Consider the following 27,690-nt stretch of genomic DNA (forward strand, 5'->3'; position numbering starts at 1 on the left):
CAAAGGTTGAAACGTTTTGTTTCTTTTCTTCTCTTTTCAGCATGGAATGAACCTTTATTTGTTCCTTTGCAAACTATGATACAGGATGTGCAGATTTTTTACTCTCGATTTATAAAGTCTTCCGCTGTGGTCTACAAAACCCCAGAAATTTACACTCCTGTTGTGTTGTAATTCTGAATGGGAAGATGGCATTTTTGTTACACCTCACACAATGAGATTCTGCTGTGCTCTGTGACAGCCCGCAGTGAGACCTTAGAAATATTTCTTAGCTTTTTCATAGGGCTCTGTTTGTTCGAGGGGAAAATAAATAAAACGGTCAATCAGAGGCAATGTCCAGAAATAAGAGTGAGCATACTTCATTCTTACCAAAGTCGCGACCTTTTTTTATTGTTCACATAAAAAAACAAAGCAATTCGTTTCTAGGACACTTCCAATATGTAATTGAAAACTGCTGTTTTAAAACGCTTCAAGTGCCTTTTATAAAAAAAAGACGGGAAACAATATGCGTTATATGAACGCCATAAATAGCTGTATATTTAACCTGATAATAAATATGATACATTTTCAGAACTTAACAATATTAAATAATTACGTTATTTACACATATATTTTTACATTAAAAGTGTTAAGCTTATTGTTTTATTTATTTATTTTAACTCGAAAGGGTAAATGTTTTCGAACCCTAAAAGTTTCTTTAGCACACAACGGATACACACTTACAAAAGATGTATATCCTGTGCAATAAATATAGATCATTATAATTACTCTTAAGTATTGTATTACCGGAACCATGCTTCATGAATTGCGCTTATTGACTGAGAATTACGGTAATGAAACACTCGACCATCTCTAGCGTCAAAGAATCAAAGGATGTACATGGAGTAACCCAATCACATCGAGAATACGCGCTGATTGACAACCAACATATCCAATAAAGAGAGTTGCAGAGTCGATTACCGAGGAGGGCAAGAGGGAGGGATGTGTAAGGAAGTTAGTGTGAAAAGGGAATTCTGTTGAAAGGCGTGGATCTGAGCCAATAGGAGAGGAGGGTGAGTGGATGGGCGGGCCGTGTGTGACGGAGAGGAGGGATTTGGGGGTCATTCAGGGCCTCACGGGCTCACTCTGTCGGCGTGCGGTTTGGGGGACGGGCTGTGGCGCTCACCTGCGGTAGCGCAGCCAGCTTCTGGGGAGGAGGCAAAACTACACTAAATACATTACAATCACCCCACTGTTGCCACCCATGAAAAGCTGAAGAGCACAAACGGACAGCGTTGCTTGCGTCGCCTTGAGCCAGCAGTGTCGGACCCCGAGCTCATCAGGAGCGCAGGCGGATTGCATGAGTTTCTCGTCCCCGGAGTGTGACTGCATCCGACCAGCACTTCGACAGCGTATTTAGCAGCGCCCAGATCCGGCGTCACCCAGAACACTCTCTCCCCCCCCACCCCCCCTCCCCTCACTTATCCCGTCCCTCTCTCCGTCTAAACCCCGGGACACTGGAAATCCACAAGCGGCCGGGAAGCGGCGGCGGCGGCGGTGGCAGGCCGGGGCAGCGAGGGGGTCTTCCGGAGTCACAGGGAGCCGGCGAGCGGGAGGAGCACCGGGGGTTCCGTGAGGCGGCGAGGATGGACGGCCTGGCTGTGGAGGTCCGTGGCTCCAACGGGGCCTTTTACAAGGTAACGATCGGAAACGCCAGGGGACGATCTGAAAAAGGGAGCCCAAGGCTTCTGTTTGTGTCGGATTGGGCGGTGATTTGCGTCCAGGCCCGCACGGCTCTTTGTATCTTTCTGGGGTCTTGGGTGTCTGGGGAAGGCTGGGGGGGGGGTGACCGCTCTTTCTGCGGGCGAGGTCCCGTCCTGGCCTCCTTTTCCCGTGCAACATGAAATCGGTAGCTCAAATCATTTCCAGCTTCATTGCGTTGGTTTTAGGTGACAGATCCTCATCATGGGAACGCGCTAGACCTGCAGTAGTTCCTAACCCGTGTTCCTACCGGCGATCTCGGCTTCACACCTGCGTGCCACGAAAAACACAATCCACATGGCTTCACTTTGCTGTCCGCTCGTAGCGGTGCGTTTCTTTTATATTTCGCCATGATATAAACAAAGCTTCGCCAAGGTGCGGTGGTTTCGCTTTGTTCTGCATTTACACCCGCAGATCAGCGCATCTTCATGTCGGAGAAGTCGGTCGCTCCAGGTTAGGTGTTCAAGAACTGGTCCTCTGGGGGAACGCCACTGGTTTTCTCCCTTAACTGCAGCTGTAGTCCTGGCGTCGGTCTCGTTTTCTCCTGTTTATACCTGGAAATACTGCTTTCAGCTCGTGTTTGGTCACCCCACCAGTTATCCCACTGCAAGGACTAAACCACAGACACTGGAAGCCTATTGCGAGACGCCAGTAGGGACAGAAGTTGCAACCTTTCACACTTCGTGTTGAAAGCCCATGCTTAATACTGCAATCTCAGCCACATGTAACACAGCGTCCTGAAACCACGTACTGGCACACCGCTGTAGGTATCGATAACTTATCGATAAAGATTCATACTGAAGTAACAGGCGGTGTCACATTGTGGAACATTCCCGTTTCTTAAGTGGAACTCTTTCAAGCAGATTGATATAGAAATTTTCTACCACCCCATGGTTTTGGGAGCTGAGAAGCACACGAGATAATTTCAGTATACAGTATTTTTGCTGTGAGGTGCCAGTATTCCACCATGTAGTGTAAATTCCTGAGTGGAGTGGCTTTAGAATTTGGTTTTTAAATTAAGATTTTGTCTCTGGTTTTGCCTCGCAGCTCCCAGACCATACTCTGACCTTGTGCCTTTGTTAACCTAGGCTCTTGTTCGTTATTTTGGACCGTTTAGACCGCCGATGTGGAGCAGTTTGATCCGTGACGGGTTTTGCCACCGGACAGTTCTTGCACATACCTGCGCTGGTCACAGAACTGCTTACACCAAAGTTTCCTCCAAATATGGGTGGCAGGCATGAAACATGGCCTGGTGTTGGATGACAGGAACTCAGAGTAAATCCTGGGAGTGGATTGCATCGTTCCAGGAGTGGGACTCTCCATGTCTTCCCTACTGCCTACCTCGTGTCATCTTAGCAGGTTGAGCTAATAAGCAGTGATGCTTAATTTCCTAAGGAAAAAAGCCTTTGAATGAGAAGGCTGACCTTTTCTAGCACTTTCTACACAATCAGCTCTGGATGTTTCTTGCCAATTTAAAATCCCACAATAGGAAATAAGGCCTGCGTTTCACCTCAAGTTCCGACTTTATACCAATTGTACCGATTCATCGGAAGCCAGTGCTCATCTTTCAGGCTGGTGTGAGCCCATGTGATGAAACCATTAAGAATGGTATCTGCTGGATCTTTCCGGCTCGGAATTTGGCAGTCCTGCAGTGGGGTGGAGAGCTTTATCCCCATTACCCTGTTGCCCTTAAACAGAATCTAGTGCCGAGTGAGTCCTGAGTTTTCAGGCCTGGAATAAAAAGGCAAGCGTCAGTTTGCAAGAGTACTTCTGTGATATCCTACAGAGAGCTTCAGAAGACTAACTTTCTCACTAAACAGTGTTTGATCAAGTGCTGCCATAATTCTGCATTAAAAAGTCTAGAAATGTACTTTTGTGGCAATGTTACTCTTGCTACTATTGTTGGTGTTAGAAATGGCAGTGAATTTCCCTGTTGGGGAAAAAAAATGGCTTTTATGCTCAAACTGTTCTGATCGTGTCATCGCAGAAATGAGTTTGCTGAAACTGCTTTGGGGAATTTTCCAAATCTGCTCCGTTTTGCGCTCCGGTTTCCCTTTTGCTTTCCTCCTCCTGCTCCGTCACTCTGTTCAAGTGATGGATTTTGCCTCTTGCAGTCTGCTCCCCTTGGTTTGGAAATCGGGCCTTGTGCCTGCAGGAAAGATGAAGCGATGGGTGGGGTGGATCTCAGTGCCTGTCTGCCCTGCAGTCACCGGTCTGTGCAGTTCTGGAGCGTTAATGCCCAGCCAGACCAGTCACTGTGGGTATTGATGTGGAATTAGGTGAAAAATCAATGTCGGGTCATTTTAAAGCGATCGCGGTGTCTCTTAGTGCTTCCCCTGTTACATTCTTGTTCTGGGCAGCTAACTCGTTCATTATAGATGCTCAGCGATGGTTTTGAATGTGCGTTAAGGCAGAAGAGATTGCTTGATGCTCACCACCACCACCACCACCACTGTTACAGCTGTACCTAAATATAACTGTGTCCACATGTGTTTGGCTGCGAAGGAATAAGTAAAGGTTAGAGCTTTGTAGTGTTGGCGCACAAGTGAAGACTTGACAGCCGAAATGTTTCTTCTTCTTGCCAGTGTGGAATTAACCTTTAATTTGCTAGGTCAGGACAGTCCGGCCTTGATTCTGTTAGCCCAGTGGATCTCGGTTGTTTGTCTGTCCAGAGTGAAGTCACTCTTCAGTTCTAAATGGGTTAAATCAATTGTTGTAAACTGGCCTGTTTTAACAGTGCAGCAGATTTAGAGGGACGTAGAAATCCTGCAAACCCACTGAGTAAACCCTCAAAGGACTATCTCGCTTTCTAGTATTTAACTCGGGACAGCAGTGAAAATGACAGTTGATTGAAACAAGTCTTTTACAAGGGAGCAGCCCTGAGTCATGTTGTGCAGTCTGACCAAAGCAAGAAATGAAGGGATCCATAGTAATGCATGCGTAGGTGAGATTGTGTGATGAATTATTACTGTACTGTTACTGCAACATGACTGTGATGCATACTGACAGGTATGCAAGAAGGGGCTGGAGTGATTACTGTGTGCGACTCGTGGAAGTATGCAATGTGTGTCCTACAGGTTTGGGTACATTAAATCACAATCGGGTGCAGTAGTAACTGCATTTTACCACAAAGATTTTTAATTTCACCCTTGTCAGTGTTTTATACTTCCAAATGTAATTGGAAGGACTCGATACGATCTCGGATCAAAACATTCGCTTATTGTGAAGCCCATCACTCTGTGCAGTGCTGTCTTTACTGATTAAGGTCTTGATTTCAGTGTGGGATCCTGTGTAGTGTAATTCTGAGTTTTACAGCTCTCGATTATCTGCTGTGTTAAAAAGTGCAAGACAGCTCTCTGCATCCTTTAACTTGGGCTTTAAATGGACAAAGTGGCATTGGATTCCTTTTTTGAAGGCTGTGTTGTGGACTGGCCAGAGCTAGCTAATATTCACTTCTCTTTCAATCAATTCATATTGATCATTATAAAGAAATGGTAGCGGTTAAAATGTGTGCAATCTGCAGAAAGGATCAAACATTCTGAACCTTGTTTGCTAACCAGCACTGAAGTTTGTCTTAGGTTTCACTGTCTTAGGACTGACAGGGAGGTCTGGAAAATTAAGCAGCCGATTATCCAGGTTACTCAGAGTTACTACTGTTTCTTTACCCGAAGGGTTGTTGGAGTGTGGAACAAGTTAACCAGCCATGTTGTTGAAGCTGCTTCTTTGGCTTTGTTCATGAAATAGCTGGATGAGATTGTGGGATTGATTAACTCATAACTCCCGTAAAGCCTAGATTGGCCGAATGTAACCTTTCTTCTGCTCTTAAGATACTGTGGCTGGCCAAGACCAGGAGTTGGATCAAAATCCAACATCGCTGAAGTTGAATTTGAAAAGAATGCAAGCGTGTGGCGCAGTGGTTAGCATTGTTGACTCGCAGAGCTGTGGCCCTGGGTTCGGTTCCTGGGATGCGACCTGTGTGGAGATTGTATGTTCTCCCTGTGTTCATGTAGGTTTCCCCCTGGGTGCTCCAGTTTATTCCCACAGTCCAAAGACATTATGGGAGGTTAATTGGCTTTAGGGAAAACTGGCCCTGGTGTGAGTATGTCTGTCTGCCTTTTGAAGGAGTGGTGTCCTGTGCAGGGTGTACACTGCCTTGTGTCTATTGCTTGCTGGAATGTGCTCAGGGTAAAGGTCCAAACATGTAGAAAGCAGAGGACCAGGTTAGAGTGGGGTGTCTGAATGCTTTTTTTTAATGCAGATATGACCTGAGGGGCTGTGCAGTTCCAGTATCTTGTTCAGCCATTGCAGTTGGATTTTAAACACCTGGTATTCACATCTGGGGAGGAAGAAGTCTTGGCATCTTCAAGAATATTAAACGTAATAGCTTAGATAAACATGTCAGGGATGCAGTGTGAGTTGGGAGTCAGTTGGAATATGTTTCAGTAATATAATTCGTATCATTGCAGATGTATTGTTCCAGTAAGTGTAAGTAGGTAATGTGGTATTCTGCATCCTAGCCAAAATGTAATATTACCAGATTTCTTTTTGGGTTTGTGAATTCATCAAATAATTCTCCAGGTACTGTCCTTCCCTGAAAGTTGTCTTCAGTCATGCCCTTAGCAACCTGGTGGTCCTCCTCTCTGACCAGGACGTGGTCTTTGGCCTGGCTAATAGTACTGCCTTTTAAGTCGTTTTGGCAATTGTAATTTAGTTGCCTGACACTGAGCACCTGTTGTTTATATGAAATCGCATGACTTGAGCTATTTTATCCTGAGGAGCAATGTCGCTCCAATGACAAACCTGTCTGCTCAGTTCTGAAAACATAAAAACATTGTGCCCAGGGTGCTGTTGATGAAACACTTCCATGCTATGTCAGTATACAGTACCTGTGTATAAGATGCATACGAATCTAGGCCTAATGTTCAGGTGCCCTCAAGAACAGGGGATGATCAGAGTTTCCTTTGTGGAAGGACCTGCCTCCTGTCAACAGGAGTAAAGGCATGTTTAGTGATGCCTGGTTCGTTCAGCTGTTACACTTCTTAAGGTTCATAGCTTTGAGCAGCTGAGACCACGAGCATCGAGTGAGCTGATGGGCTTTGCAAGGTCTTGATTTACTCAAAGAAAAATCGGGGCTCCCAATCTTGGGGAGCGAGCTGTTAATTACAGGACAAGATCTCCCAAGAGTTATTTTCACTGGTCAAGAATGGTTTTAGTCCAAACACTCTTAGGCCCAGAGCGCTGGTTTAGCTTGTTAAGGCAAGTATCTTTAGTAATGTGAGGAACAGAAAGGTATTCTCCCACTGCTCTTACTTTATAACATGTATTATACAAATACCCATCATGCCTTACAGGGGCAGCACCTCAAACAAGACCTGCAGGTTCAGTCATTTCACAAACCACATTCAGCAGTCACAGTGAGTGTTTCCTTGATATCAAGATACCTTGATACAGAGGGGAGGGTAGAATAAGTCAGACAGGGCTTTTGTAAGTATGTAATTGCGAATCAGCACTAACTGTCCCATACAGGGTGGGTCTGACATGTGAAGAGATGAATGTGGCCGGAGCTTGTGGTGATGGATGCTCCTCTCCTCCAATTAGCACTCTCCCTCCGGAGCAGGGGCAGATCTGCCTGCGACTTTGGAAAAGAGTGGCTGGAAGGTGGGCGGGGTTGAGGACTTTGCCCTCACTTCCTTATTCTCCCGTGTGCGGTTATGAGGTTCACAGCTGTTAGCCAACACATGCAAGACGCACAGATAGTTTCCGAAAGCCAGACGGTGCAGCAAAGAAATGGCCATTCTTAATTTTTCAACAAAGGAAAGGTAGTTTGAAGTCCATGAGCACAAGAAAGCACAGAAAGGGGAATTCAAAATATGTTGTATATCTAGTAGTTGCCATTACTAATTCAAGTAGTTCAGGTGGGTAGCTGCGTCAGCATGCGTAGGTTGCAAAGGAACAAGTAATAGGTTTATTCCATGCTGAAAAAAAGAAGAAAGAGAACACAACGTTTCGGCCGTGGAGCCTTCTTCAGGTGTCACCTGAAGAAGGCTTCACGGCCGAAACGTTGTGTTCTCTTTCTTCTTTTTTTCAGCATGGAATAAACCTATTACTTGTTCCATTACTAATTCAATTCCACTAGTGGCAAAATACTTTTTTTCCAGCAGATGTTTTAAAAGAATTTGTTCAGTTTAAGACTTGGCCCTCAGCTCCAGGTTTCAAATATTCATAAAATGGATCTGATGTTAGTAGTATTACAGCCGTCTCACCTGTCTGACACCCAGTGATTCTTCTCCAAATGTGCTCACCGCGTGTTTCCCTCTGGAATGTGGAGAATGGGGAGAATCCTGCCTTCTGCTGTTGTTGCTTCAGTCTGTCGCGCATCACTCAGCACCTCATGTCTGTCTCACTCGTGCCACCTGCGTTGGTGATCTGAGACCCCCCTCAGGCTGTGGGTGTTTGTAGGCCTGTGATGACTGCAGTGTTCCAGCGGGGCAGGTGGGTGTAGGGGGACAGCCCTCGTTTCTGAGCACAGCCAGCATTGTGCTCTCTTCCTGGCAGTTGTGGAGATCTTTCCCTGTGTAATATTTTTGAAAGGACTGCAGAAAAAGGAAGCCAGATCTAGGAGTTGGAGCAGGCAAGACTGTTTGAATAATTCCAATCTGAGATCTCCTTTAGATACAATTATTGTGTTTTATATGGAATCTGTTTCTTCAGTGTAGACTGACCTGGTGTTACTATTAGTTTGGGTAACACTCTCCCCTCTGAAGCAGAATTTCCAGTCCAGTGTCCCAGGACATTAAACCTGGTTGAGACGCTTAACCATTATCCTGACTACTTGATTATTAAAGATCCCAGAGAACTTCCCCAAAGTGCAAGATGTGTAAATTCTTCTGTCCTGGCAAAATTCCTTTCTGGACTTGTACCATTTGGAAGGCTTGAAGTTTCTATGGCAGTTCAGCACTCCTACATCTGATCTGCTGACCAGTGGGAGTGTTGATGCCAAAAGGCTACCCTGTATCACCCAGGTGGGCCTGGAGTTGCTTTTCAATCCGTTCGGGGCGAACAATACTTTACAAGTGTTGCTTAATATTGCCGGTTTTCTTGTTTTGTGTTGAAAGTGCCCCACTGTGGCCTGTGCTTCCTCTTAGGAGTCATGTCTGTCCCCAGTAAGGCTCTGTCACAATGTCTGCAGCTGGTGTGGGTGTTGCTACACAAACTTAAAGCACAGTGATGGATGAGATGAGGCCCAGTCCTCCAACAAAGCCCACATCCATTTTCTCACTGATTCATACAATTCAGCGGGTCATGGGGGAGCCAGAGCCTAGCAACGGGTGCAAAGTAGGGTACGCCCTGGAAAGGATGCCAGCCCATTGCAGGGCCGACATGGATATACACTCGCAGCAGGCCAGTTTTCCCAGAAACCAATTGATGAGTTTAATTTGTTATACTTGATTGTTTCACATTCCCTATTACCACTCACAGATGGTGTGTTTGAAGTTTCTTAATGAGGACAGAAATGTTTTCTGCCAGTAATTTCATGCGGCAGGCGAAGAAAAGTTGCCTCTTATCTTGCCCCAGAGCTGTTATTGCACATGGTTAATGTCAAACGTCTATATGTGATAAGTTACCATGATAACAATATTTTTAAAATGTTATATTAAACAACCTACTGTTATTCAGGACAAAATGTTTTTCAGTAAATACCAGTTTTTCAAAGATAATTGAAGAAGGTCATGCAGCAGTATGAAAAGTGTTTATTATTCTTAGTTTTGTGCTGCATTCCATTTCTTTCCTTGAGTGGGAGTGAGTATAGGCTAATTCAGCTTATTAGAGCATAGCTTTTTTGATGCTTTTGATTGTGTAGCAGGTATGAGGTAAAATAAAACAAAATGATTTGGTTAGATTTTAAGCACCGAAGTGTATTTGTCCAAATGTACTCTTTGCTCCCTGTTAGCTTTCTACAAAGAAGAGCTTTTAACACTGCAGGAGTGACTGGAGTGATCTCTGTGTGGATCCTATATCACTGTCTCTATCGGCCAGATATTTTAAGTTCAGCTGCAACTAGATTCCTTTCCCGAAAAGTGTTCTGGCATCATCTTTTGTTGTTTCTTAGCAGAGGCCCCTGCTGTTTCACGATGCTGTCGTTCAGCCTGCAGGGACGTCTGCATCGGAGCCCCTCTGCCTGATCGGGGGCCTTGACTTTAATATTTTCTCCTCCGGTTCTGATAATCCCTCCTCTTTGCCGGCCCAAGCATAGACCGTCTTTACAGCCACACACAAGACGTTATTGGGACTAGGGCAGCTGTGCTGCTGCGTCATAGCTCTTGGGTTTGAGTCTGAAGTAGTGTACCTTCTGCCAGGTGCTCTCGCTTCCCCCAATAGGAATACATGGGTTGTGATGGTTCCATCTATCCAGTTTCTAATTGCATTTTACAGTTCAGGGTCCCAGGGTAGCCTGAGCCTGCACTGGCAAGCAACGGGCAAAAGGCAGGATACACCCTGGATGGGATGCCAGTCCATCGCAGGGCACACACACACAAACATGCACACGCTTACGCCAGGGCTGATTTTCCCAGAAGCCTCCCAGTATGTCTGTGGCCTGGGGGAGAAAACCGGAGAACCTGGAGGAATCCCATGTAAACCCAGGGAGAACATACAAACTCCACAATCTCCTGGGATTTATTGAAGGATCAAAGTCTGTGACGGGTAATGAATAATCCCTCGTGGGTGAAGCTCTACTTGTCTTTTAAGTCTCAATGCTTAAATACCCAGAAAACAGCTTAGTTCCCCCAGTGACTCTTGAGGGATGGGATTGGCAGGACTGACCTAACTGACCAGCAGGGCCCCATGTGTCCCCAAGAGCCGCAGTGGGCATGTGCTTTTTAGCTCACCTGTGCTGTTAAAGCAAGGACAGGGCGCAGTGTGGTCTGCAGTTACACAATGGGCTTTAATGTTTGGAATCCAGAGGACAAGAGCAGTGCCAACCACTGAATGAAGGTAATTAAAATTTTGTGGAACTGAAGGGTAATCAGAGATATAATATTATACAATTAAATTGTGAAGGACCCAAAGTGCTTTAAAAATAAAAGGCTATCCACTTCATCCAACTCTGAAGTACAGTACTGTTATGTAGTGACTTGTAGCACTAATTCTACTTGCACAGCATTTCTATCCATCCATTTCTAACTGCTTCTTCCAGTTCAGGGGCTTAAGGAATCTGGAGCTTATCCCAGCAAGAAACAGGCACAATGCAGGATAGTCCCTAAATGGGACTCCAGTCCAACAAAAGACAGAGATGCACACCAGGGACAGTTTTCCCAGAAGCCAAATTTACTGTGAGGAAACCAGAGCCCCTGGTTTCCCACAAGAACTCGGGGAGAACATACAAACTCCACGTAGATAACACCCCGGGAGTTGAACCCAGGGCCCTTAGGCAGCAATGCTAATCACAGCAACACATTTAATATTAGGTAGGAAAATGAGGTATTGCTTTAAAAAAAATGAATAACTTGGTAACTTTCAGGCAAAGCCAAATTGTGGGAGGCCATAGTGGAGTTTGGATATTTCCTGAAGCATGAAGTTCCTGGTCATCGAACTGGAGATTCTGATCCAAAGCAATGAGCGCCACCTACTGGTCCACCACCTTTCAAAGCAGCAGCCTGCTTTTCCTAAGAGGTTCCACAGTCCAGTACTGACTAGACTCAGCCTTGCTTGTCTTTTGAGAGTAGCCGGCATTAAGTGGAGATTCTGTTATGTGAATGAGTTCTAAAATTGGATTCTTGGTTTTGTAACTGTGGAAATGCTCATGTTGGGGAATTTCCTCCCCATTTATGTAAATTGGCTGACAAACAGAGGAAGTTCTGTATGTGTTGCCTTCCAGCGTGTATGATCGTTCTGTCTTCTTCGGATGCTGCTTGTGGCGATTCTCATTGTGAAATAGGAGATAGGAGGAGGGTGTTGGAGCGAGGCAGGTGGATGGCATCACTTCTGTGCGGTGTGATGGCTTTGTATGCACTGTACTGACATGATAATACACAGCTCAGCGCCACTATCCCCATTGAGGTCATGACCTCCAGTATCTGTTACCCTCAACGGTTTTAGACTAATACCAGACTGGGAACACAATAAAAGGCTTGAGACTCCAGATTTAAAAATGTAGCATCTTTTTTTTTGCCTTTTGTCATAATCTATGCTATTTCTTCTGGCCAGGGCCTTCATCCTGTAGTGTAGCACTAGCTTCAGCATGCTTCTGTAATCCAAGGTGGTTATGAAGTGATTGCAGGATGTGAGTGGAATAAAGATTCTGTGAGAAATGGCAGCCCGTGAAGTGGATATCGCTAGCGTGATGTCTCAGTACTTTGTGTTGAGTGTAGTTGTTGTTGCTACCCCCTTTTCTGATGGGGTCAGAATTTGTTTGAACCTGCCGGTTGTTCCCCGTCCCCTCGTTCGCTTGTGCACTCCCGTGTGTAGTAATGAGGTTTTGATGAAGATAAATCTGCATGTCTTCTTGGGATCGGGCCTCTGTTTTGATTCGTGCTATTTTTGGCTGATCTGTGCTCAAGATGGTGACTGAATTTTCCACACAAACATAATTTCTCCTTTTTTCTCTCTCCAGGGGTTCATTAAGGATGTACACGAAGATTCTCTAACAATAGTCTTTGAGAACAAGTAAGTCCTATTTTTAATTACCCTTTTATGTCCATGAAATCTTGTTGTCCTATTTGAATTCTGGGTTCTGGAAAATGTCCTACAGTCATAACATAAGAGGTTTCTGATGAGGGAAGCAACTCAGCCCAACTAGCTAGTTTGGAAAAGGGAGATTGCTGTGTCCACTGGGGATCGAACCTGGACCTTCTGGGCGTAATGCTGGCTGATACCCTTGGGTTTAAAATCGCTTTGCAGCATTAGAGGTATTGGATGCTAGTAAACCTTTCTCTTCATGTGAAAGTACTTCCAGGAATGAGCCATGAATACTTTAATGGGTTGTATTTCTTGATCTACTAATAGGTTAATTTATCCTAGTGAAAAGGACATGAAAGTGCTTGTAAAATTGAGAACATAAGTGAAATGTTTTGCCCAAAGGGTTATGGAACAAGCTACCTAACTATGGTTTTGAAGTCCATTCCTTCAGAAAACACCTCAATCAGGAAAGGGGGTACTTTACACGAAAAGTGGTGGGGGTGTGGAACAGGGATTTGAATAAGATCCTTGGGTCAGTTAACTAGACATACTAAATGGGCTGCATGATACACTGTGGGACAATAATGCAATGGTAAGGTGACCTCTACTAGATGAGAATTTGTAGACACAAGAACAGGAGTTTCTAGGACAGGCATGAGGTGTGAATAAAAGGCGATCCAGTTGGAGACAAAGCCCAGCCTGCCTCTCTCTGCTGAGGGGACCTGTTTGGGGAAACTTCATGGGCCAAACATTCAATAGCAACAGTCATGTTCCTGTGCACAGATGTTCCGATTAATCCAATTATACAGTTGTGGAAAATTAAGACTATTTTGCATAATTTTAGGACAGGTTAATGAAATAAAAAAATGGTTATGCAGAAAGTCCTTACTGTCAGATGTTTGATTCAGAAGCATGTTATTTTTAAATTTCTTATCACCAAATGCTGACCAATTAATACAGAGTCCCGTGTTAAAGGAGTACGTGTTTGTGTCAATGTATTTGAGTAGTTGATTAAATGTTGGATATAGCAATTCCTCATTTTATGTCTGCATTGAGGGACTCTGAAAGGTTGTTTTGAAGATGTTAGATGGTACAGTAAATGTCATGCAAAACATGTAAGGGATCAGAGCAGATCTAACTGCTAGTGTCGGCACACTCTTACCGTAAGCAATTTGAAAGCTCTGCAAAAGTGGCTGCCTACTCTTTTTTTAAACCCACTTGACAAGAAAACACCATTCAATAAACATCTCATTGCAGGGGGTGTAGCATACATCCGTCTCTCCTTCGTCTTGCAATTGCATTTTCACTGTCAGCGATAGGGCTGCTCAGGACCTGGCGCTTGAAAGGAGAGCTGTGGTGTGATTGTCCGAGATGAATTGTTTCATCAGTGTGTCTTTTGGCAAAAAGCTAAGGTGTTCAGGTAGGATTCCTGTGCTTGGGCAGAGTATTATTACCTCAGGGCTCATAGCTCATCCTGTGGTGTTAACTGGAATCCGACAGACTGAAAGCCGGAGAATCCCAGAACCTGACAAAACGTATCGCACGCCCATCTCCCAGCGTCCTTCACTCCACAACCCTCCCTTATTCCCCCGTTGCCACCATTGGCTGCACCTCCATGACCTGTTTCACCCAGTCCCGGGTTGAGGGTCATAGTGTTTCCCTGTCAACCTCACTGTTGTGTCCGCAGCTGAGCCAGTTCCTGACGAGCCTGTCTCTCGGACTGCTGTGCCGCGAAATCGCCAAACCCTGGGGCTTTTCTTCCTCTGAAGCAGGTGATCATTGTGTCCGCCCAAATCGGAAAGAGATGCCAAAGAAGAATTCTCAACGAAGTTTGAGGGAAAGGAGCCTCCTACATCTTAGTAAATATCAGTTATGCCAGTGTCTTCCTGATAAGTTGATTTGCTAATGTCTGTCGATTTTTTTTTATATTTCTAAAAGGTTTTTTTACTTTCTTGGAATGCTTTGCTGACGCTTTCTTGGAAGCTGCCAGCATTCGTATTCAATTTCAAGTTTCCTTCTTGACCAGCTCTGTGCGTGTTGAAACGGTCCTGAATTTCACTTTGAGCTAAAACGGATCACAGCTGAAGGTGCTCTTCATCAAACTGCCTTTCGAATTCCAATATTAATGTTTTGACTTACATGCTAAAAGCCAAAGCTTCTGAAACTGGAAATCAAAATGGCAAGTTTCCATCTTTGATTTCGGTGTGGAATTGACATGCCAATTAATTTTACTTTCATTTTGAAGGGTAACAGTGTCCTTATGAGTGTCTCCTGGCAGGTTGAGGGAGCTGACTCTGGTGTTGAACAGGGGCAGCTGAGGAAATGTGAATAAAGTATTTAAGATGTTGAAGGCTTCCGACATGGTTAATTCAGAGAGCTACTCCGGGACCAAGTGTGTCCTGAGAGCCCAGGGACATGTGTAAATGAAGGCGAAAGGATTTTAGGACTAAGGGAACATGAGGGGACTCCCCACACAGGGCAGTAGGGATCTGGAACTTCAAGGCCAGCCCTTCAAACAGATTCCCAAAAGGATTTTTTTTTTCTTCATGAAATTCCTGGAGCGGATGTGTGCCAAGGGTGCCGGTTCAATTCGGGATCCAGCCACGCTTTCTTCGGCAGCTTTTTGGTTTCCCTGAGTTGCCCCTGCTGCTTTGGCTTCACCTCCTTCTGCCATCCCTCCTGCTCCGTTAAGAGGTTTTTGTTAAGTGTGGAGTAACTCAGCACCAGTATAGTTCTGATGAAACCCAGGCAATTCGAATCCCCCTCAGACCCCCCAAAACTTGTGCATTGGCCCTTATTTTCCCCACCCCCCCACTGTGTTGCCCAGCCCCGTTCTCCGTTTATCTGCTCAGCTTCAAGTTTCGTAGAGCACTGCCCAAAAATAGTCCCCCGAGGTATTTCAGGAGGGGGAGGGGGAAGAGAGCTTTAAGTGCACCCCAGCATTCCCGGGATAGCACTGCTGATGCGTCCCCCTCCTCCATGGCTTTCGCTTTGGGGGATGCCCCACCGCCCCTCGATTCCTTACTCCCCCTACACGCCACAAGCTTGTTAGCCACCCACTCTCGGTGGCAGGAAGGGTCACAAAGAAAAGGCCAGCCTTCAAAGTAAACTAGCCCGGGGGGCGAGGTGGGGCTGGCAGGGGGGGTCTGTCAGCTGTCCAGGGTGTTGATTCATTGCCAGCCTGCTGCAGGTTGACCTTCGGTGGAACTGCAGTGGCTCCGTCCCATAATTCCTTCTGCCCGGCTGCTTGCACAGGTGCCAGGAGCTCAGCGGTGGCTCTAAATGAATGGGCACCCACCCACCCCCAGATAAAAATGGGAATCCCAGATGCCCTCTGTGCTGCACTCACAATTAGGAAAATACACTGCTGGGGTAATATTTCTGATCCTTTGGCACCACGCAAAATCTGACAGCCATTTAGCGGGGGGGGGGGACCATGTGGTGTAAGATGGGATAGTTTAGTGCTTTTGAAATGAAGTGGTTAACATCGGTTTATTGTTGATCACCGAGCATTGCTGGAAAGCGTGTAAAAATGTGAGGCCTGCGGCTGGCTTGCAGTCATTCTCCGCTGGCTTGCAAATATCAAGCTGTGCCCCCTTCCCCCTTTCTGCTGGGGAAATGGCTAAAAAAAGCCCTCCGGACCGTGTTCACATGAATTGAGCGTGGCTTGGATTTCGGCTGCAATCCGTCGCTGCTCCCCCCATGAGGGTCAGGCACCTCGTTTTATCGGCGCTCTCTGTCGGTGGAGAGATGTGGCCCCGTGCCCCGTGCCGACAGGTTTGAGTGTGGAGGTGCCAGTGACTCGGTGCCACTGTGTGTGTGCTCTTCTGGTATGGCGCTGGCACGCAGCTTCTGCAGCCTGGGCGCTCTCACGCCACTCATCTTCATTTTTTTTGCGTTATTGGCGCTGAACACCGGAGTAAGATGGATGTGTGGGAATTTGAATTATCAGCGCTGTTTCTTCTTCATTCATTCTTTAAGTTTCTAACCACTTCTCCCAATGCAGGGTGCCCATCGCTGGGCACACACAGACTCAAACACTAGAGCTAATTTTCCCAGAAGCCAGTTAACCGGTATGTCTTTGAAACCAGAGCGCCTGGAGGAAACCTGTGCCAACAGGGGGGGGGACATGCTTACTCCACATACATAACAGCCCAGGTCTGGAATTGAACCTAGTGCTAACCACTGTGCTACCATGCCACCCCTTGCAAATCTGTTCTCATGTAAATTCCAGTGCGCACATGTTCTTGATACTTCTCTCTGCCCCGCTTTGGAATGGTATTGACAAAGCCAACCCAAGCCATCGCTTTCTGCTCCGCAGCCAGACAAGAACACAAGGATCACTGAGAGAGGCGAAACGCCTTTACACAAAGAGTGGTGGGTGTCTGGAATGAGCTGCCATGCAGTGGTGTTCGAGATGATTTTCCTGAGTGTGTCTAAGCAAGAAGGCTGGATTAAGTGATCAGATCAACATGCTACTGGCAGGCTAGCAGAAGAGCGTATGTGCAGTTTTGTGAAACCTTTTGGTCTCTTGCCAGTTTGATGACTTGAAATGGATGTTTCCCAGTAAGACCATGATCCATAATGTACCTCTAAAGATGTATTGACGTATTTAGAAAAGACGGTAGAAGCCTGGCTCTGGAAAGGTGTCTGAGTGGCCACCCCAGTCTTGACATGAATGTGAATGAGGCCAGATGGGATTACCTCGAGTCAGAGCACAGGAATCTCTAGAGGAGCAGGCATTCGGTATGAAATTTCAGCAGCAGCAGCTCTCCAGTGGCATGCTGGGAAAACTCTGGGAAAATACAGAGGCAGAGGAAATACAAAATATTAAAGAAGCTGTTTTAAGGCTTCCGATCATGGCAATTTCTAGTTAAACTTGTTAAATAGTTCTCCATTGTTTGCTAAAGAATGTTACTGGAACTGTAACGGTTACCTAGTGAAGATGGTCTCTGAAGGATTCTCCCCAGATAAGCACAGAGCAGCTGTCTTTCTCTGGAATTTCTATCACCACTTTCTTCACTATTTAGAGAACAATGGTATCTCCTGATATGTCCTGTCCAGCAGTGCTAGCAATGAGTGGTCCTGTCATTTCCACTCGGTTTTCCACATGCTGCGCTAAAAGCCAGGCCTGAATTAAGTGTACCATCTACTAGACAAGTATGCAGCTCCTGATTATCCCACAGATTAATATCCAACAGTACATCTTGGTCTTATTCTCGAGATGGTGCCAGAAGTCGTCATTTCGAAAAGCTCTTTTTTACTTTATATGAACTACTCCACTGTTGGTACTGTAGTATACTGGTGTGATGTCCTGCTACCAGCTATTTTCTGTGAGAACCGCTGCAGTTATCCATCCATTTTCTAACTGCTTATTCCACTTCAGGCTGGCAGGGCAGCCGCAGCATATCCTGGGAAGTTCATGGGTGCAAGGTGGGGTACACCTTGGAAGGGGAGCCCGTCCACTGCAAGGCACAGATACAAAGACACGCACAAGCCAATTAAGTTACCAGAATGCCTTCGGACCATGGAAGGAGTCAGTAGCACCTGGATGAAACCTACACGGATACATGAGGAACATACAAACTCCATGCAGATAGCATCTTGGTTCTGGGATGAAACTGCTACAACCATAAATAAAGAATATATTTTGTTATAGTATCACTGCATTGTCATTTACTTACAGTGCCAGCAGTTTACAATACTTAGGAAGCTGCCACCAAAGAAAATTTAAGTACTTTGCATACAGGAGGGCATGGTTTACTGTTGAAGTGCTGCCCCCTCTTTGGGGACACACTGCAGCCATTCTGCACCAGCAGCTCACCTACAGAAAAGTGAGAACTTGCTTGGAACGTTAGGGAGACCGGATTGTGCCAAGCTCTGAGTGTGATTTAGCCGGGGCACCTTGTTATTAGTGTTTCAGCTCTTGCAAAAAGTAGAATCTGTAATCGCCCATGTTGTCAGGACATCGGTTTAATGTCTCACCTGAACGATGGCACTGCAGCACTGTGTCCCCAGTTACCATGCTGGTGTGGAAATTCTGGTCTAGAGGCAGACAGCGCCATCTACTGGTCCACCATTTCGACTCGGCCTGGTCTCTGCTGAGTAAAGGCCCATCTCTGTGTCCTGCGAGTCTGCGTGCGTAACTCAGTTTTCGAGCAGTCGCCAGTTCTGCAGCTACCTCTGGGGTTGAGAAGGCTATTTTACATTTTCAATGTAGTGTTTTCTTGTCTTGTTCACAACTTTCTTAGAGGTCCTTAACATTTTTGCATATTTTGTTGTCTACATCACTTTTCAGTAAAGTTGTTTTCCATTCAACCCATTGACCACATTTTCTGGAGAAGTGGAATGTAATAGAGGTGTTTAATGATATGGCGTGGTAAGTAGTACTGCTCTCTTTATCCCTCTGACAGATCTGGCTGAGGTCGCTGTGATCTGTGAGGGTTGCTGGTTTTTGAGTGGTCCTTCCGTGTGTTTAATGAAATTATCCGTGTAGCAAAGACAAGGGACATGTGCCTTGAGGTGCCATCATTTTGGTTTGAGAAACGTGTGTAAGGATGGTCTGCCCACTGATGACCCTTTTCTCTCGTTAACAGCTGGCAGCCCGAGAGACAGCTGCCTTTCAGCGACGTGAGACTGCCTCCCCCTGCCGACTACCACAAGGACATCACGGAGGGAGAGGAAGTGGAGGTAGGACATCCCAGCCCTGCCTACACTGTCTGGCTGCTCGGTTCTGCTCCTTTATTGAATGGGTGCACAAGCAGGGCCTCGCAGCCATACAGTAGTATTCAAGATTCACTGCCTCTCCGTCCTGCGCTGCCAGATCAGACTCGATCCCAGCTCAGATTTGGGCTGGGGGGGGGTTGTGTTTCTTTTGTGTTAAATGTCAAAAATAAATCCTCAAGGCTAGCTTCCCATAGGGATTCCAAATAAAACCCTAGCTCGTCGGAAACGTCACTGCTGTGCAGTGTAGTGAATTCGCGGAGAAATGGGGAGGTAAACCAGTTTTGTCAGGGAAACAGCCAGAGCTTAACGAAGAATCAATTAACAGATGAGTACTAGAAGGCCAGGATTCCCAGTCACACGGTCAGGTTCTGCAGTTACACTTTGCCAAATCCCTCCAAAAAGATCTGCAGTTTAAACATTAACTTTTTTATTTTCATTTCTTTGTTCTTTTAATCCTTTTTAGTTGCCTAAAATCCAGACTCCCAGGTCAAATGTCAGGTAATTTGTCAGGACTGCAAAAAGGTCGATGAGATGTTTTCCGATTCGAAATGATGGCAGGGACCTCTTTGGGGTTTTGTGAACAGTTCTCCAATACTGAACTTCTTGGAGGTTTGAAACCTGGCAGGCCGTGTCGCATCATGTTTGTGATCAAAATGCGTCAAAATGACTGCTCATGTGCTTTGGCTGTCATATTGAAATTGGCTCAAAAGCCTTAGAACTGCTTCACCCACTAAACTGTAAGAGCAAGCAACTTGGAGCTCTTTGTACGTAAATTAGATTGTGTTACTCAGTTTGGTTCGTAGCGAAGATCTTGAGAAGCTGTTCCTCAGTCCTCCAGCTCCAAGAGTCTTCAATAGCTCTCTTATTAACCAGTCATTCTGGTGCTGTGCCTTAATGAGTTTCTGCAATTCCCACACAGGCTGATTCACAGCCTGAGAATGAGTTAAGTGACACTTCATGCATCCATTTTTATTCAGTGCTTTCACAGTGTGATTATTTAAAATGAGTAGCATGCACAGATGGTCCCTGATTTTATTTAATTAAATGATTCAGAATCAGTAAGTTCTTAGGTGGTTGCTACACAATGTCACCTAAGCTTGAAATCTGGGATATACTGTATATATTCTTCCAATATTCCTAAGTTATAATATGCTGTAATGTTTATTATGGGAGAATGTTCTCATCTAATCACAGCTAATCAGCAGTGAACAGCTAAATTAATAATTAGGGACATTACTGACACAGGGTCAGTTAGAGGATATTGTTTGAGCTATAAGGCACGTGATTATGAAGAACTTCAGGCCTTATTGATAGCAAGTTGCTATTTTAAGAATAGCCAATGAACTTTTAAGCTCTCGGTAGCCTATTTGTATTGCATTTTATCTTGGCGTTACAGTGTAACGGTCATGAAATGTAATAGTCTTAGAACTTTGATGGGTCTACAATGCTTGTAGATAACAAAGCCAAGGAGTTTATAGCCATTTTTGGAAATCCTTTGAAACCTGTAACAGTATAGACCTGAAGTCTCCAAGATTTAGACTGTCAGAATGGGTGGATTGGTTGCCATGGTTTGGCTGTCATATGATTTGTCAAAAAGCAACCAGATGACATTTTCCTTGCATGTGTTTTGACATATCTAGATTAAACATTGTAGGGCTTGTTAATAACCAGTGGGATGCCAGCTTTTGTGGGTGTTCTAGTCTGCCATTGAATAAGTTCTTAGTAGGTGGCTGCATCAGCATGCGTAGGCTGCAAAGGAGCAAGTAAAGGTTTATTCCATGCTGAAAAGAAAAGAGATGTAATGTTTTGGCTGTGGAGCCTTCTTCAGCTGTGGAATGGACCACTCCTTCAGGTTTGGGTCATTGACATTGAAGAAGGCTCCACAGCCGAAACATTCTTTTCTTTTACGCATGGAATAAACCTTTTCTTGTTCCTTTACAATTGAATACAGATGCCTGATTACTTTAATTGCTAATCATATATAGTTTATAAATGGACTACAATTCTCAGCCGGTAAACCACATTTTTTAAACTGCAAACATGAGAAAATACCAGAAGGTGGCACTGTGGAGCTTTCATTTGTCAACTTGTAATGTAACTAAATTGCTTCTCCTCTATAGCTACATCAGCTCTTATCAGATGACTAATTAGTGATGTACAACCACAGGTAGGAATGATATTATATCAGGCGAACACTTCCAGAGCTCTGAAAGGAGTCTACACACCTGGAACCTGTTTAACAAAAGTGGTTTGTGACTGCTACAAGAGCTGTGGGGAAACTGGAGACTATACTCGCAACAGGACCAATTTTCCCATACAAACATACAAACTCCACCCAGATAACACCTCAGACCCAGGACCCCAGCGCTGTGAGGCAGCAATGCTACCACTGCGCCACCATGCCACCTGACCTGTAACTCCTATAAAGCCGAGTAAATGTTTTTTAGCAATACCCAGGCAATTGAACTCACATTTTCCAGATCTGCAAGAGGTATTTGCATTTAAGGAGCAATGAGTTGTCCGTTTGATTCGAAATGTGCCAACGGTGAATTCTGCGGCGCACTGCAGTGTGGGCGAACGATGCATGACATCATTGGCCACCCATGATGCTCTCTGGTGATCTTGTGGCCAGCGGGGCTTTGTATGTGCCAGCGGCTCGCGTTGCAGCAGAAGGGGTCAGGTGGGCAGTGGGTGTTTAAGGGACTTGTGGACTTGAAGACATGGGGGGGGGAAAGGCTCCAGCTGAGGGGTTATCCTGTAAAACAGGAAACATGCGCTCGATGACCTTGGAATAGACGACGTGAGGGGGCTGGCTTTGGCACAGGAGAGGTCCTGATCAGTGAGAAAAAGAGCACTGGCTCCTTATTCCAAAAAAGCAATATTTTAATCCAGTTGTTGTTAACCTGGGGTACCCATACCCCCGGGGGGGTGCAAGATACCCTTTCTTGGGGTGCAAGACAGTGTTTTTAGAAGGCAAATCCATCTAAATGGTAAATTATTTCTTTTTTTTATATAAGGGGTGCAGGACCATATTTTGAAAACCAAAGGAGTACAGGCTGCAATACAGGTTATAATTCCTGCTTTTGTTTTTTCAGCTGACCTGGTTAGATCTGTGTGGATATCCGGATGGGTTAATGTAACTCATTAATCCTATGATTCATTACGCTTGCGCTGTTCGGTCCCTGTTCACACAGCAACAGAGCTGCTGCCTTCCCTGGGAATCTCTTTTCTAGTAAAACCTTTACTCTAGAGACGGACTGCTCCAGCACAGTCGAGGCATTTTCGGCGTGTTGGTAACTGTCTGGGTAACGAGCACCAAGCACTTCTCCCACCCCTACGTTTATCACTCACTTGCCTCTTTCCTCTCATCTCCACCACAGGTTTACTCCAGAGCCAATGAGCACGAGCCCTGCGGCTGGTGGCTGGCCCGGGTTCGAATGATGAAGGGAGAGGTAAGGTCTTATATCTTTTCATTAATAAACGAAAATGAAGTGCAGTTCTTCTCTCTCATGAGTTTCCTGTAAGACCTGTATTATTTAATGCTGATCTTCTGAATTTAATGTTTAAACATCAGGAATCTTTTTTTTATCCCCCACTTTTGGTCTTGATCTTGCTTATAACATCTGCACTTAAATCATTTTAATGGGTATCTGATGTTTCTTTACCTGAGAAATCAATGGCTTGTGCTATGTACTTTCCATCTGTGCAGTTAAGTGTTATTTTCAGTAGGTTCTCTGTCTCTTCTGTCTGCCTCTAGATGTCTGAATTTATGAGAATCTTTCTAAACCGGATAGGATCTTGTTTTTAAGATTCTGATCATAGACGGATTTGCACTTTTATCTATTTCAGGATGGGCAGCCTTCCTGAATTGCATAGCAAGCATTTTGGAAGGCTTTGCTGGTGCTAGCTCTGCTGACACTGGTTTTGAACATAGAGGGTTTGGCATGTTTTCAAGGGTGTGTCATTGCTTTGAAAAGGCTCTGGATATTTCCTAACAGTCATTTAGAGAAAGTGGCTATGAGGCAAACACTGCCATTCACACCTTTGTCGTCTGTGATTTAAAACAATGAAGGAATAAAAACACTGCCAAACCCTGCAGCAGGAAGCTGGGAAGACATCCAGGTGGCCTGGGCGAGATATCATGTGAGGCCTGCCTGCCGATCACAGACAACCCCGGTGCTTGACGGCAGAGATCCACCGGGCAGGCGTGTCTTTGACATCTGACGCCATGCGGTGCCCGAGCCACACTGACGCGTTTGTACTCTGTGTGCCTCTTCCCCCGCGCAGTTCTACGTGATCGAATACGCCGCCTGTGACGCCACCTACAACGAGATCGTGACGCTGGAGCGCATCCGGCCGGTCAACCCCAACAGCCCCGCCAGCCAGAGCACCTTCCACAAGACCCAGATCGCCGTGCCCGAGGACCTGCGAGAGACGTGAGTACCCACCTCCGCTCGCTGTGAAGGAGTCACTGATGGACTCTTGGGGCCAAAACAGTGTAATCCTGGTATCGGTTAGCTACCAGCTACTGAACAGGCTGGAAGGGCTAAAGAACGTTGATTACGGCTCTTTAAATGAACCAAAATGTAAAATATTTGCCTGGCTGTGAAAACATGCAAAACTGTCCATTCTGTGTGTTTTTTTTTAATATACATCTTGTCCTTAACATTTAATGTTTTTTTTGCTCTGAAAAGTATTTTTTTTTATTTCTGACCATTTTAGTCTGTTGTTACATTAAGATTGGAAAACCTTCAAAAATGGAATTTCCTAAAATTAGCATCTTACATTTTTGCTTACTGCTGTAAGCAATGAGAAAGTTGGACGGTGTGGGTTGGGAATTTTCTTCGGGTGTGTCTGGAAACTGTGAAATTGAATGCTTGAATTATTGGCATTGAAATCCAAGTTAAATTTTGGTTTCTGTCTGCTTCATCATGACTAGAGGACATTAGTGTAAGGAATTAAAGGAGTGTATAAGGGCACAGTCTTCAGACAAGATGGCAGTTTTGTCTGAGCCGACAGTGGTTTTACAAATGATGCGCAGTTAAATTTGTTGCTGTTCTCATCAAACTTTTGACTTCCTTCCTCTTTCAGCTGCGCCAATGATTCCATCCACAAAGATTTTAGGAAAGCTATCGGAGCGAATTGCATTTTCTACAGCTCTGCCACCCATGAGCTGATAGTTCTGGTAAGTACTAGGGTACTGTGCTGAAGAACACCTTGTCAAATAAGGGTTAGAAATGACATTCACCCAGCATTGTTCACATCCCTTGAAAATACATGATAAGAAAGTACCCTTAATAGCCAAGAAAAGTGAGTTTACAGAATAGCGTTGTTTGCTGTGTGAGGGGGTTGTCAAGCTAACTATACCTAGCAATGAGATTATCCATTTACAGGTGTATGTAAGGTCTTTTTTAATTTGCAAGAAAGTTTTACATATCCTTTCTATTATGTGGTATTTGAACCTCATTAGTGGGTTCTTGGGGTAAAGTGGTTAGCATTACCAATTCCAAACCTGGGTGCCCTCTGTGTGGAGTTTGTATGTTCTCCCCGTGTTCGTGTGGGTTTCCTCTCGGTGCTCCTGTTTCTTCCCACAATCCAAAGATGTGCTGGTAGGTTCCCAGGTCTGGCTTCTGGGAAAGTTTGCCCAGTGTGAGGCAGTGAGCTTTCAGAACTGTCAATGCCATTTGCTCATTGCCCCTCTTGTCTCTGCCAGTCAACAAACGAGTCGACGGTGAAGCGGGCGTCCCTGCTGAGCGACATGCACTTCCGCAGTATCCGCACCAAGCTCATGCTCATGAGCCGCAACGAAGAGGCAACCAAACACCTAGAGGTACGCAGGCCGATGGCCATGGGAGGGGGTCTGGTTTTCTCAAACTGCACGTGCGAGTTCATGGAATAATCCCACCCTTTCGAATTTCATCAGACGGAGTTTGAATGCCCAGGTTTCCTCCCAAGACAACAGAGTAAATGTGCTTCACAAACCGAAGTGTGTTCTATAACTTTTACCATGCTGTATAGCACTTGGATCATGGGTTCAATTCCGGTGTATCCTGCCTTGTGCCTGTTGTTTGCTGGGGCAGGCTCCGACTCCTCTGCAACCCTGAATTGGATCAAGTGATCACAAAAATGGATAGACCAGATATTCTTACGCACTCCCTGATTTTGCAGATCTTCCAAAATTAAGTTTTGTCTGACCACTGTCCATTGATGAACCAGGATCTCAGTCCGCCACATGGCAAAACACTATGAACAGGCTGCGTCAATTCAGAGGCTCTGAGACATTCACAGCTCAGTCTTCCTCTTCTTCGGACGCGTGGCCTTTCTTTCAGAGGCTGATAATCCAGAATTGGGAAGATCTAGTCCAATTTTCCTGTTTTAAAATGCAGAAATGAATACTCTCATTAAGAGAGCATGTCGGGCTCTGTAGCCTGGGACACTGTTCTGTAGCCTGGGCTCTGTTGTTTGCCCGCCCCACGACGCAGATTTTTAAAAGTGCTCTGCCCAGTGGCACAGCACCACAGTTGGCAGGAATGCTGTGTTTGAAGTTGGCTGGGATATGTTTGGTTAATCCGAAGTCGGTGGTTTGTGCCGTGGGGTTGGAGCCCAGGTTTCTCACGAGCAGTTACCGCGGAGCTCCAGTTGACTCATGAAGCCCCGTAGACTCTTCTTCGCTGCCGGCACTTGACGTCTCCCCGTGCACACTGTATTAATTTCGGTTCTCCCCCCTTTCCCCTCAGACCACCAAGCAGCTGGCATCGGCGTTCCAGGAGGAGGTGCGGGTGAGGGAAGACCTGATGGGTCTGGCCATCGGCACGCACGGTGCCAACATCCAGCAGGCCAGGAAGGTCCCTGGAGTGACCGCCATCGAGCTGGAGGAGGAGAGCTGCACCTTCAGGATCTACGGAGAGGTGAGAGGTCGCTGGCACAGTCCCTGGGGAACACAAGGCAGGTCACAAATAAGAGGATGCCTTTCGGCCTGATCAGCTTGTTTAGTAGTAAGTAGATAATTGGTCCAATGATGTCATCCAGCAGTTCTTAAAAGAAACCAAGGCATCAGCTTCAACAGTTGCTGTGCAGATTGTCCACACTCCCACCACTGTTTGTGCCACAATGTTTCTCCTGTCCTGAAGAGAGAATGTAATCTAGCTGTTTCTTGAAAGAAGCCAGGATATCAGCTTCAAGAATGTGACTGGGCAGTTAATTTTTGGTTCCTTCCCATTTTGATTGTGTGTAAAGGTAATATAATTAACTTCTACCTTTTAATTACCAATTGAGTTCTTTCAAATTAGTGCCGTGTTGCAGATTTTAATTGGGTCATATTCAAAAAGACAGCATTTACAAGTTATAGGGAGTATTCTTGCCCCTGCTCTGGATGAACTGCTTTTAGTTGTCATCTCCCTGGACTTCAAAGATTTTAGAGTTATTCACTTCTTTGAAACCCTGGTGATGTCACCTTTTTTAGGATTAAGTCCTAAAATAAAAACTGTGCCGTGTTGCATCAGTGTGACCATTGGTTTCAAAAGCTGATCGTCTGGGACAAAACGGTGTCCCAGAGGTCTTACAGTGAGGTTGTGCGCGAAACGGAACCATCTCGTTGTATGTTCGCCACCATGTGAGCTGTCTGCCTAGGTATCCATGTTTTTATCTCACCTCTTCACCTTCTGCAGACAAATGTAGCGTCTTTCCTGATGATAAAATCGTGTTGTTTCTGTTTCAGACCCCAGAGGCCGTGAAACAAGCCAGAGTTTACCTTGAGTTCAAAGAGGACTATGTTCAGGTGCCCCGCAGCCTCGTAGGTAGGTGTACGAGAGGACAGGAATGGTGGCAACCTGTAACCTTCTATTCCTTTGTGCTAGAAGTGAACACAGTCAACCCTTGTTCAGCTCAGGGGTTTACTTTCCTCCAAGGCAATACACAGCTTCTTGTCTAAGACATAGGGATACTGAGCGAAGTCACCTATTAATACGTTCGTTGCACAAAAAGCATGGCTCTACCTATACTGAACTGTGCATAAGCTGAAATTACGGTAACACTAAAACCAACACTACAATATAATCACAAAACATTCCTGTACAGTAAATTAAAATGATTAAACTTTGAAAGGTGATGTAGAGGGGTGTTGATGACTTGTTGGAAACCACCTGACGTGACATTTTTCCACTCTCGTGAAAAGCAAACACTTCTCCCGTCTTTCTCCTCTTCAGGCAAAGTCATAGGCAAAAATGGGAAAGTGATCCAGGAGATTGTGGACAAGTCCGGTGTGGTGCGGGTTCGAATCGAAGGAGATAATGACAAGAAACTGCCCCGAGAGGAGGTAGGCAGGGAAACCACTGACGGGGCTGAAGAGGTGAATGAATTGTGTTAGCTAACGCCCTGCTCTTGTGGTTCCTGCTGTAAACCTTCTGTTGTAAACATGGTACCTTCACAGTTTAAAAACTAAAGTTCATTTTACACTTACACTTACAAAGGGTTCCCTGGTAGATGTTTCTAATTAGGTTAGACTTTTTTTCTTGCATAGTAGTGCTGTGTCACAGCCTTTAATTAGGTTAC

At 45.4% G+C, this 27,690-nt stretch overlaps 1 protein-coding gene across 2 annotated transcripts in view; it reads left to right on the forward strand.

Annotated features, from left to right (window-relative positions):
• Nucleotides 1–1,105: 1,105 nt before the first annotated feature.
• The window catches only part of fxr2 (FMR1 autosomal homolog 2), a 40,634-nt gene continuing 14,049 nt past the window's right edge, over nucleotides 1,106–27,690 (forward strand). Inside the window, exons 1-10 of one of the 2 annotated variants that reach the window (XM_069186823.1) lie at nucleotides 1,106–1,673; nucleotides 12,350–12,402; nucleotides 19,011–19,104; nucleotides 22,521–22,592; nucleotides 23,428–23,576; nucleotides 24,232–24,325; nucleotides 24,854–24,970; nucleotides 25,878–26,048; nucleotides 26,858–26,936; nucleotides 27,345–27,487. In XM_069186823.1, coding sequence (XP_069042924.1) covers nucleotides 1,623–1,673; nucleotides 12,350–12,402; nucleotides 19,011–19,104; nucleotides 22,521–22,592; nucleotides 23,428–23,576; nucleotides 24,232–24,325; nucleotides 24,854–24,970; nucleotides 25,878–26,048; nucleotides 26,858–26,936; nucleotides 27,345–27,487 — 1,023 coding nt within the window. In that variant the 5' untranslated portion in view covers nucleotides 1,106–1,622. The remainder of the gene's footprint in view (nucleotides 1,674–12,349; nucleotides 12,403–19,010; nucleotides 19,105–22,520; nucleotides 22,593–23,427; nucleotides 23,577–24,231; nucleotides 24,326–24,853; nucleotides 24,971–25,877; nucleotides 26,049–26,857; nucleotides 26,937–27,344; nucleotides 27,488–27,690) is intronic. The other variant, XM_069186824.1, reaches the window with a different exon arrangement.

The sequence above is a fragment of the Lepisosteus oculatus genome, chromosome 3 (genome assembly GCF_040954835.1).
Source record: "Lepisosteus oculatus isolate fLepOcu1 chromosome 3, fLepOcu1.hap2, whole genome shotgun sequence".
In the NCBI taxonomy this organism is placed as follows: domain Eukaryota; kingdom Metazoa; phylum Chordata; class Actinopteri; order Semionotiformes; family Lepisosteidae; genus Lepisosteus; species Lepisosteus oculatus.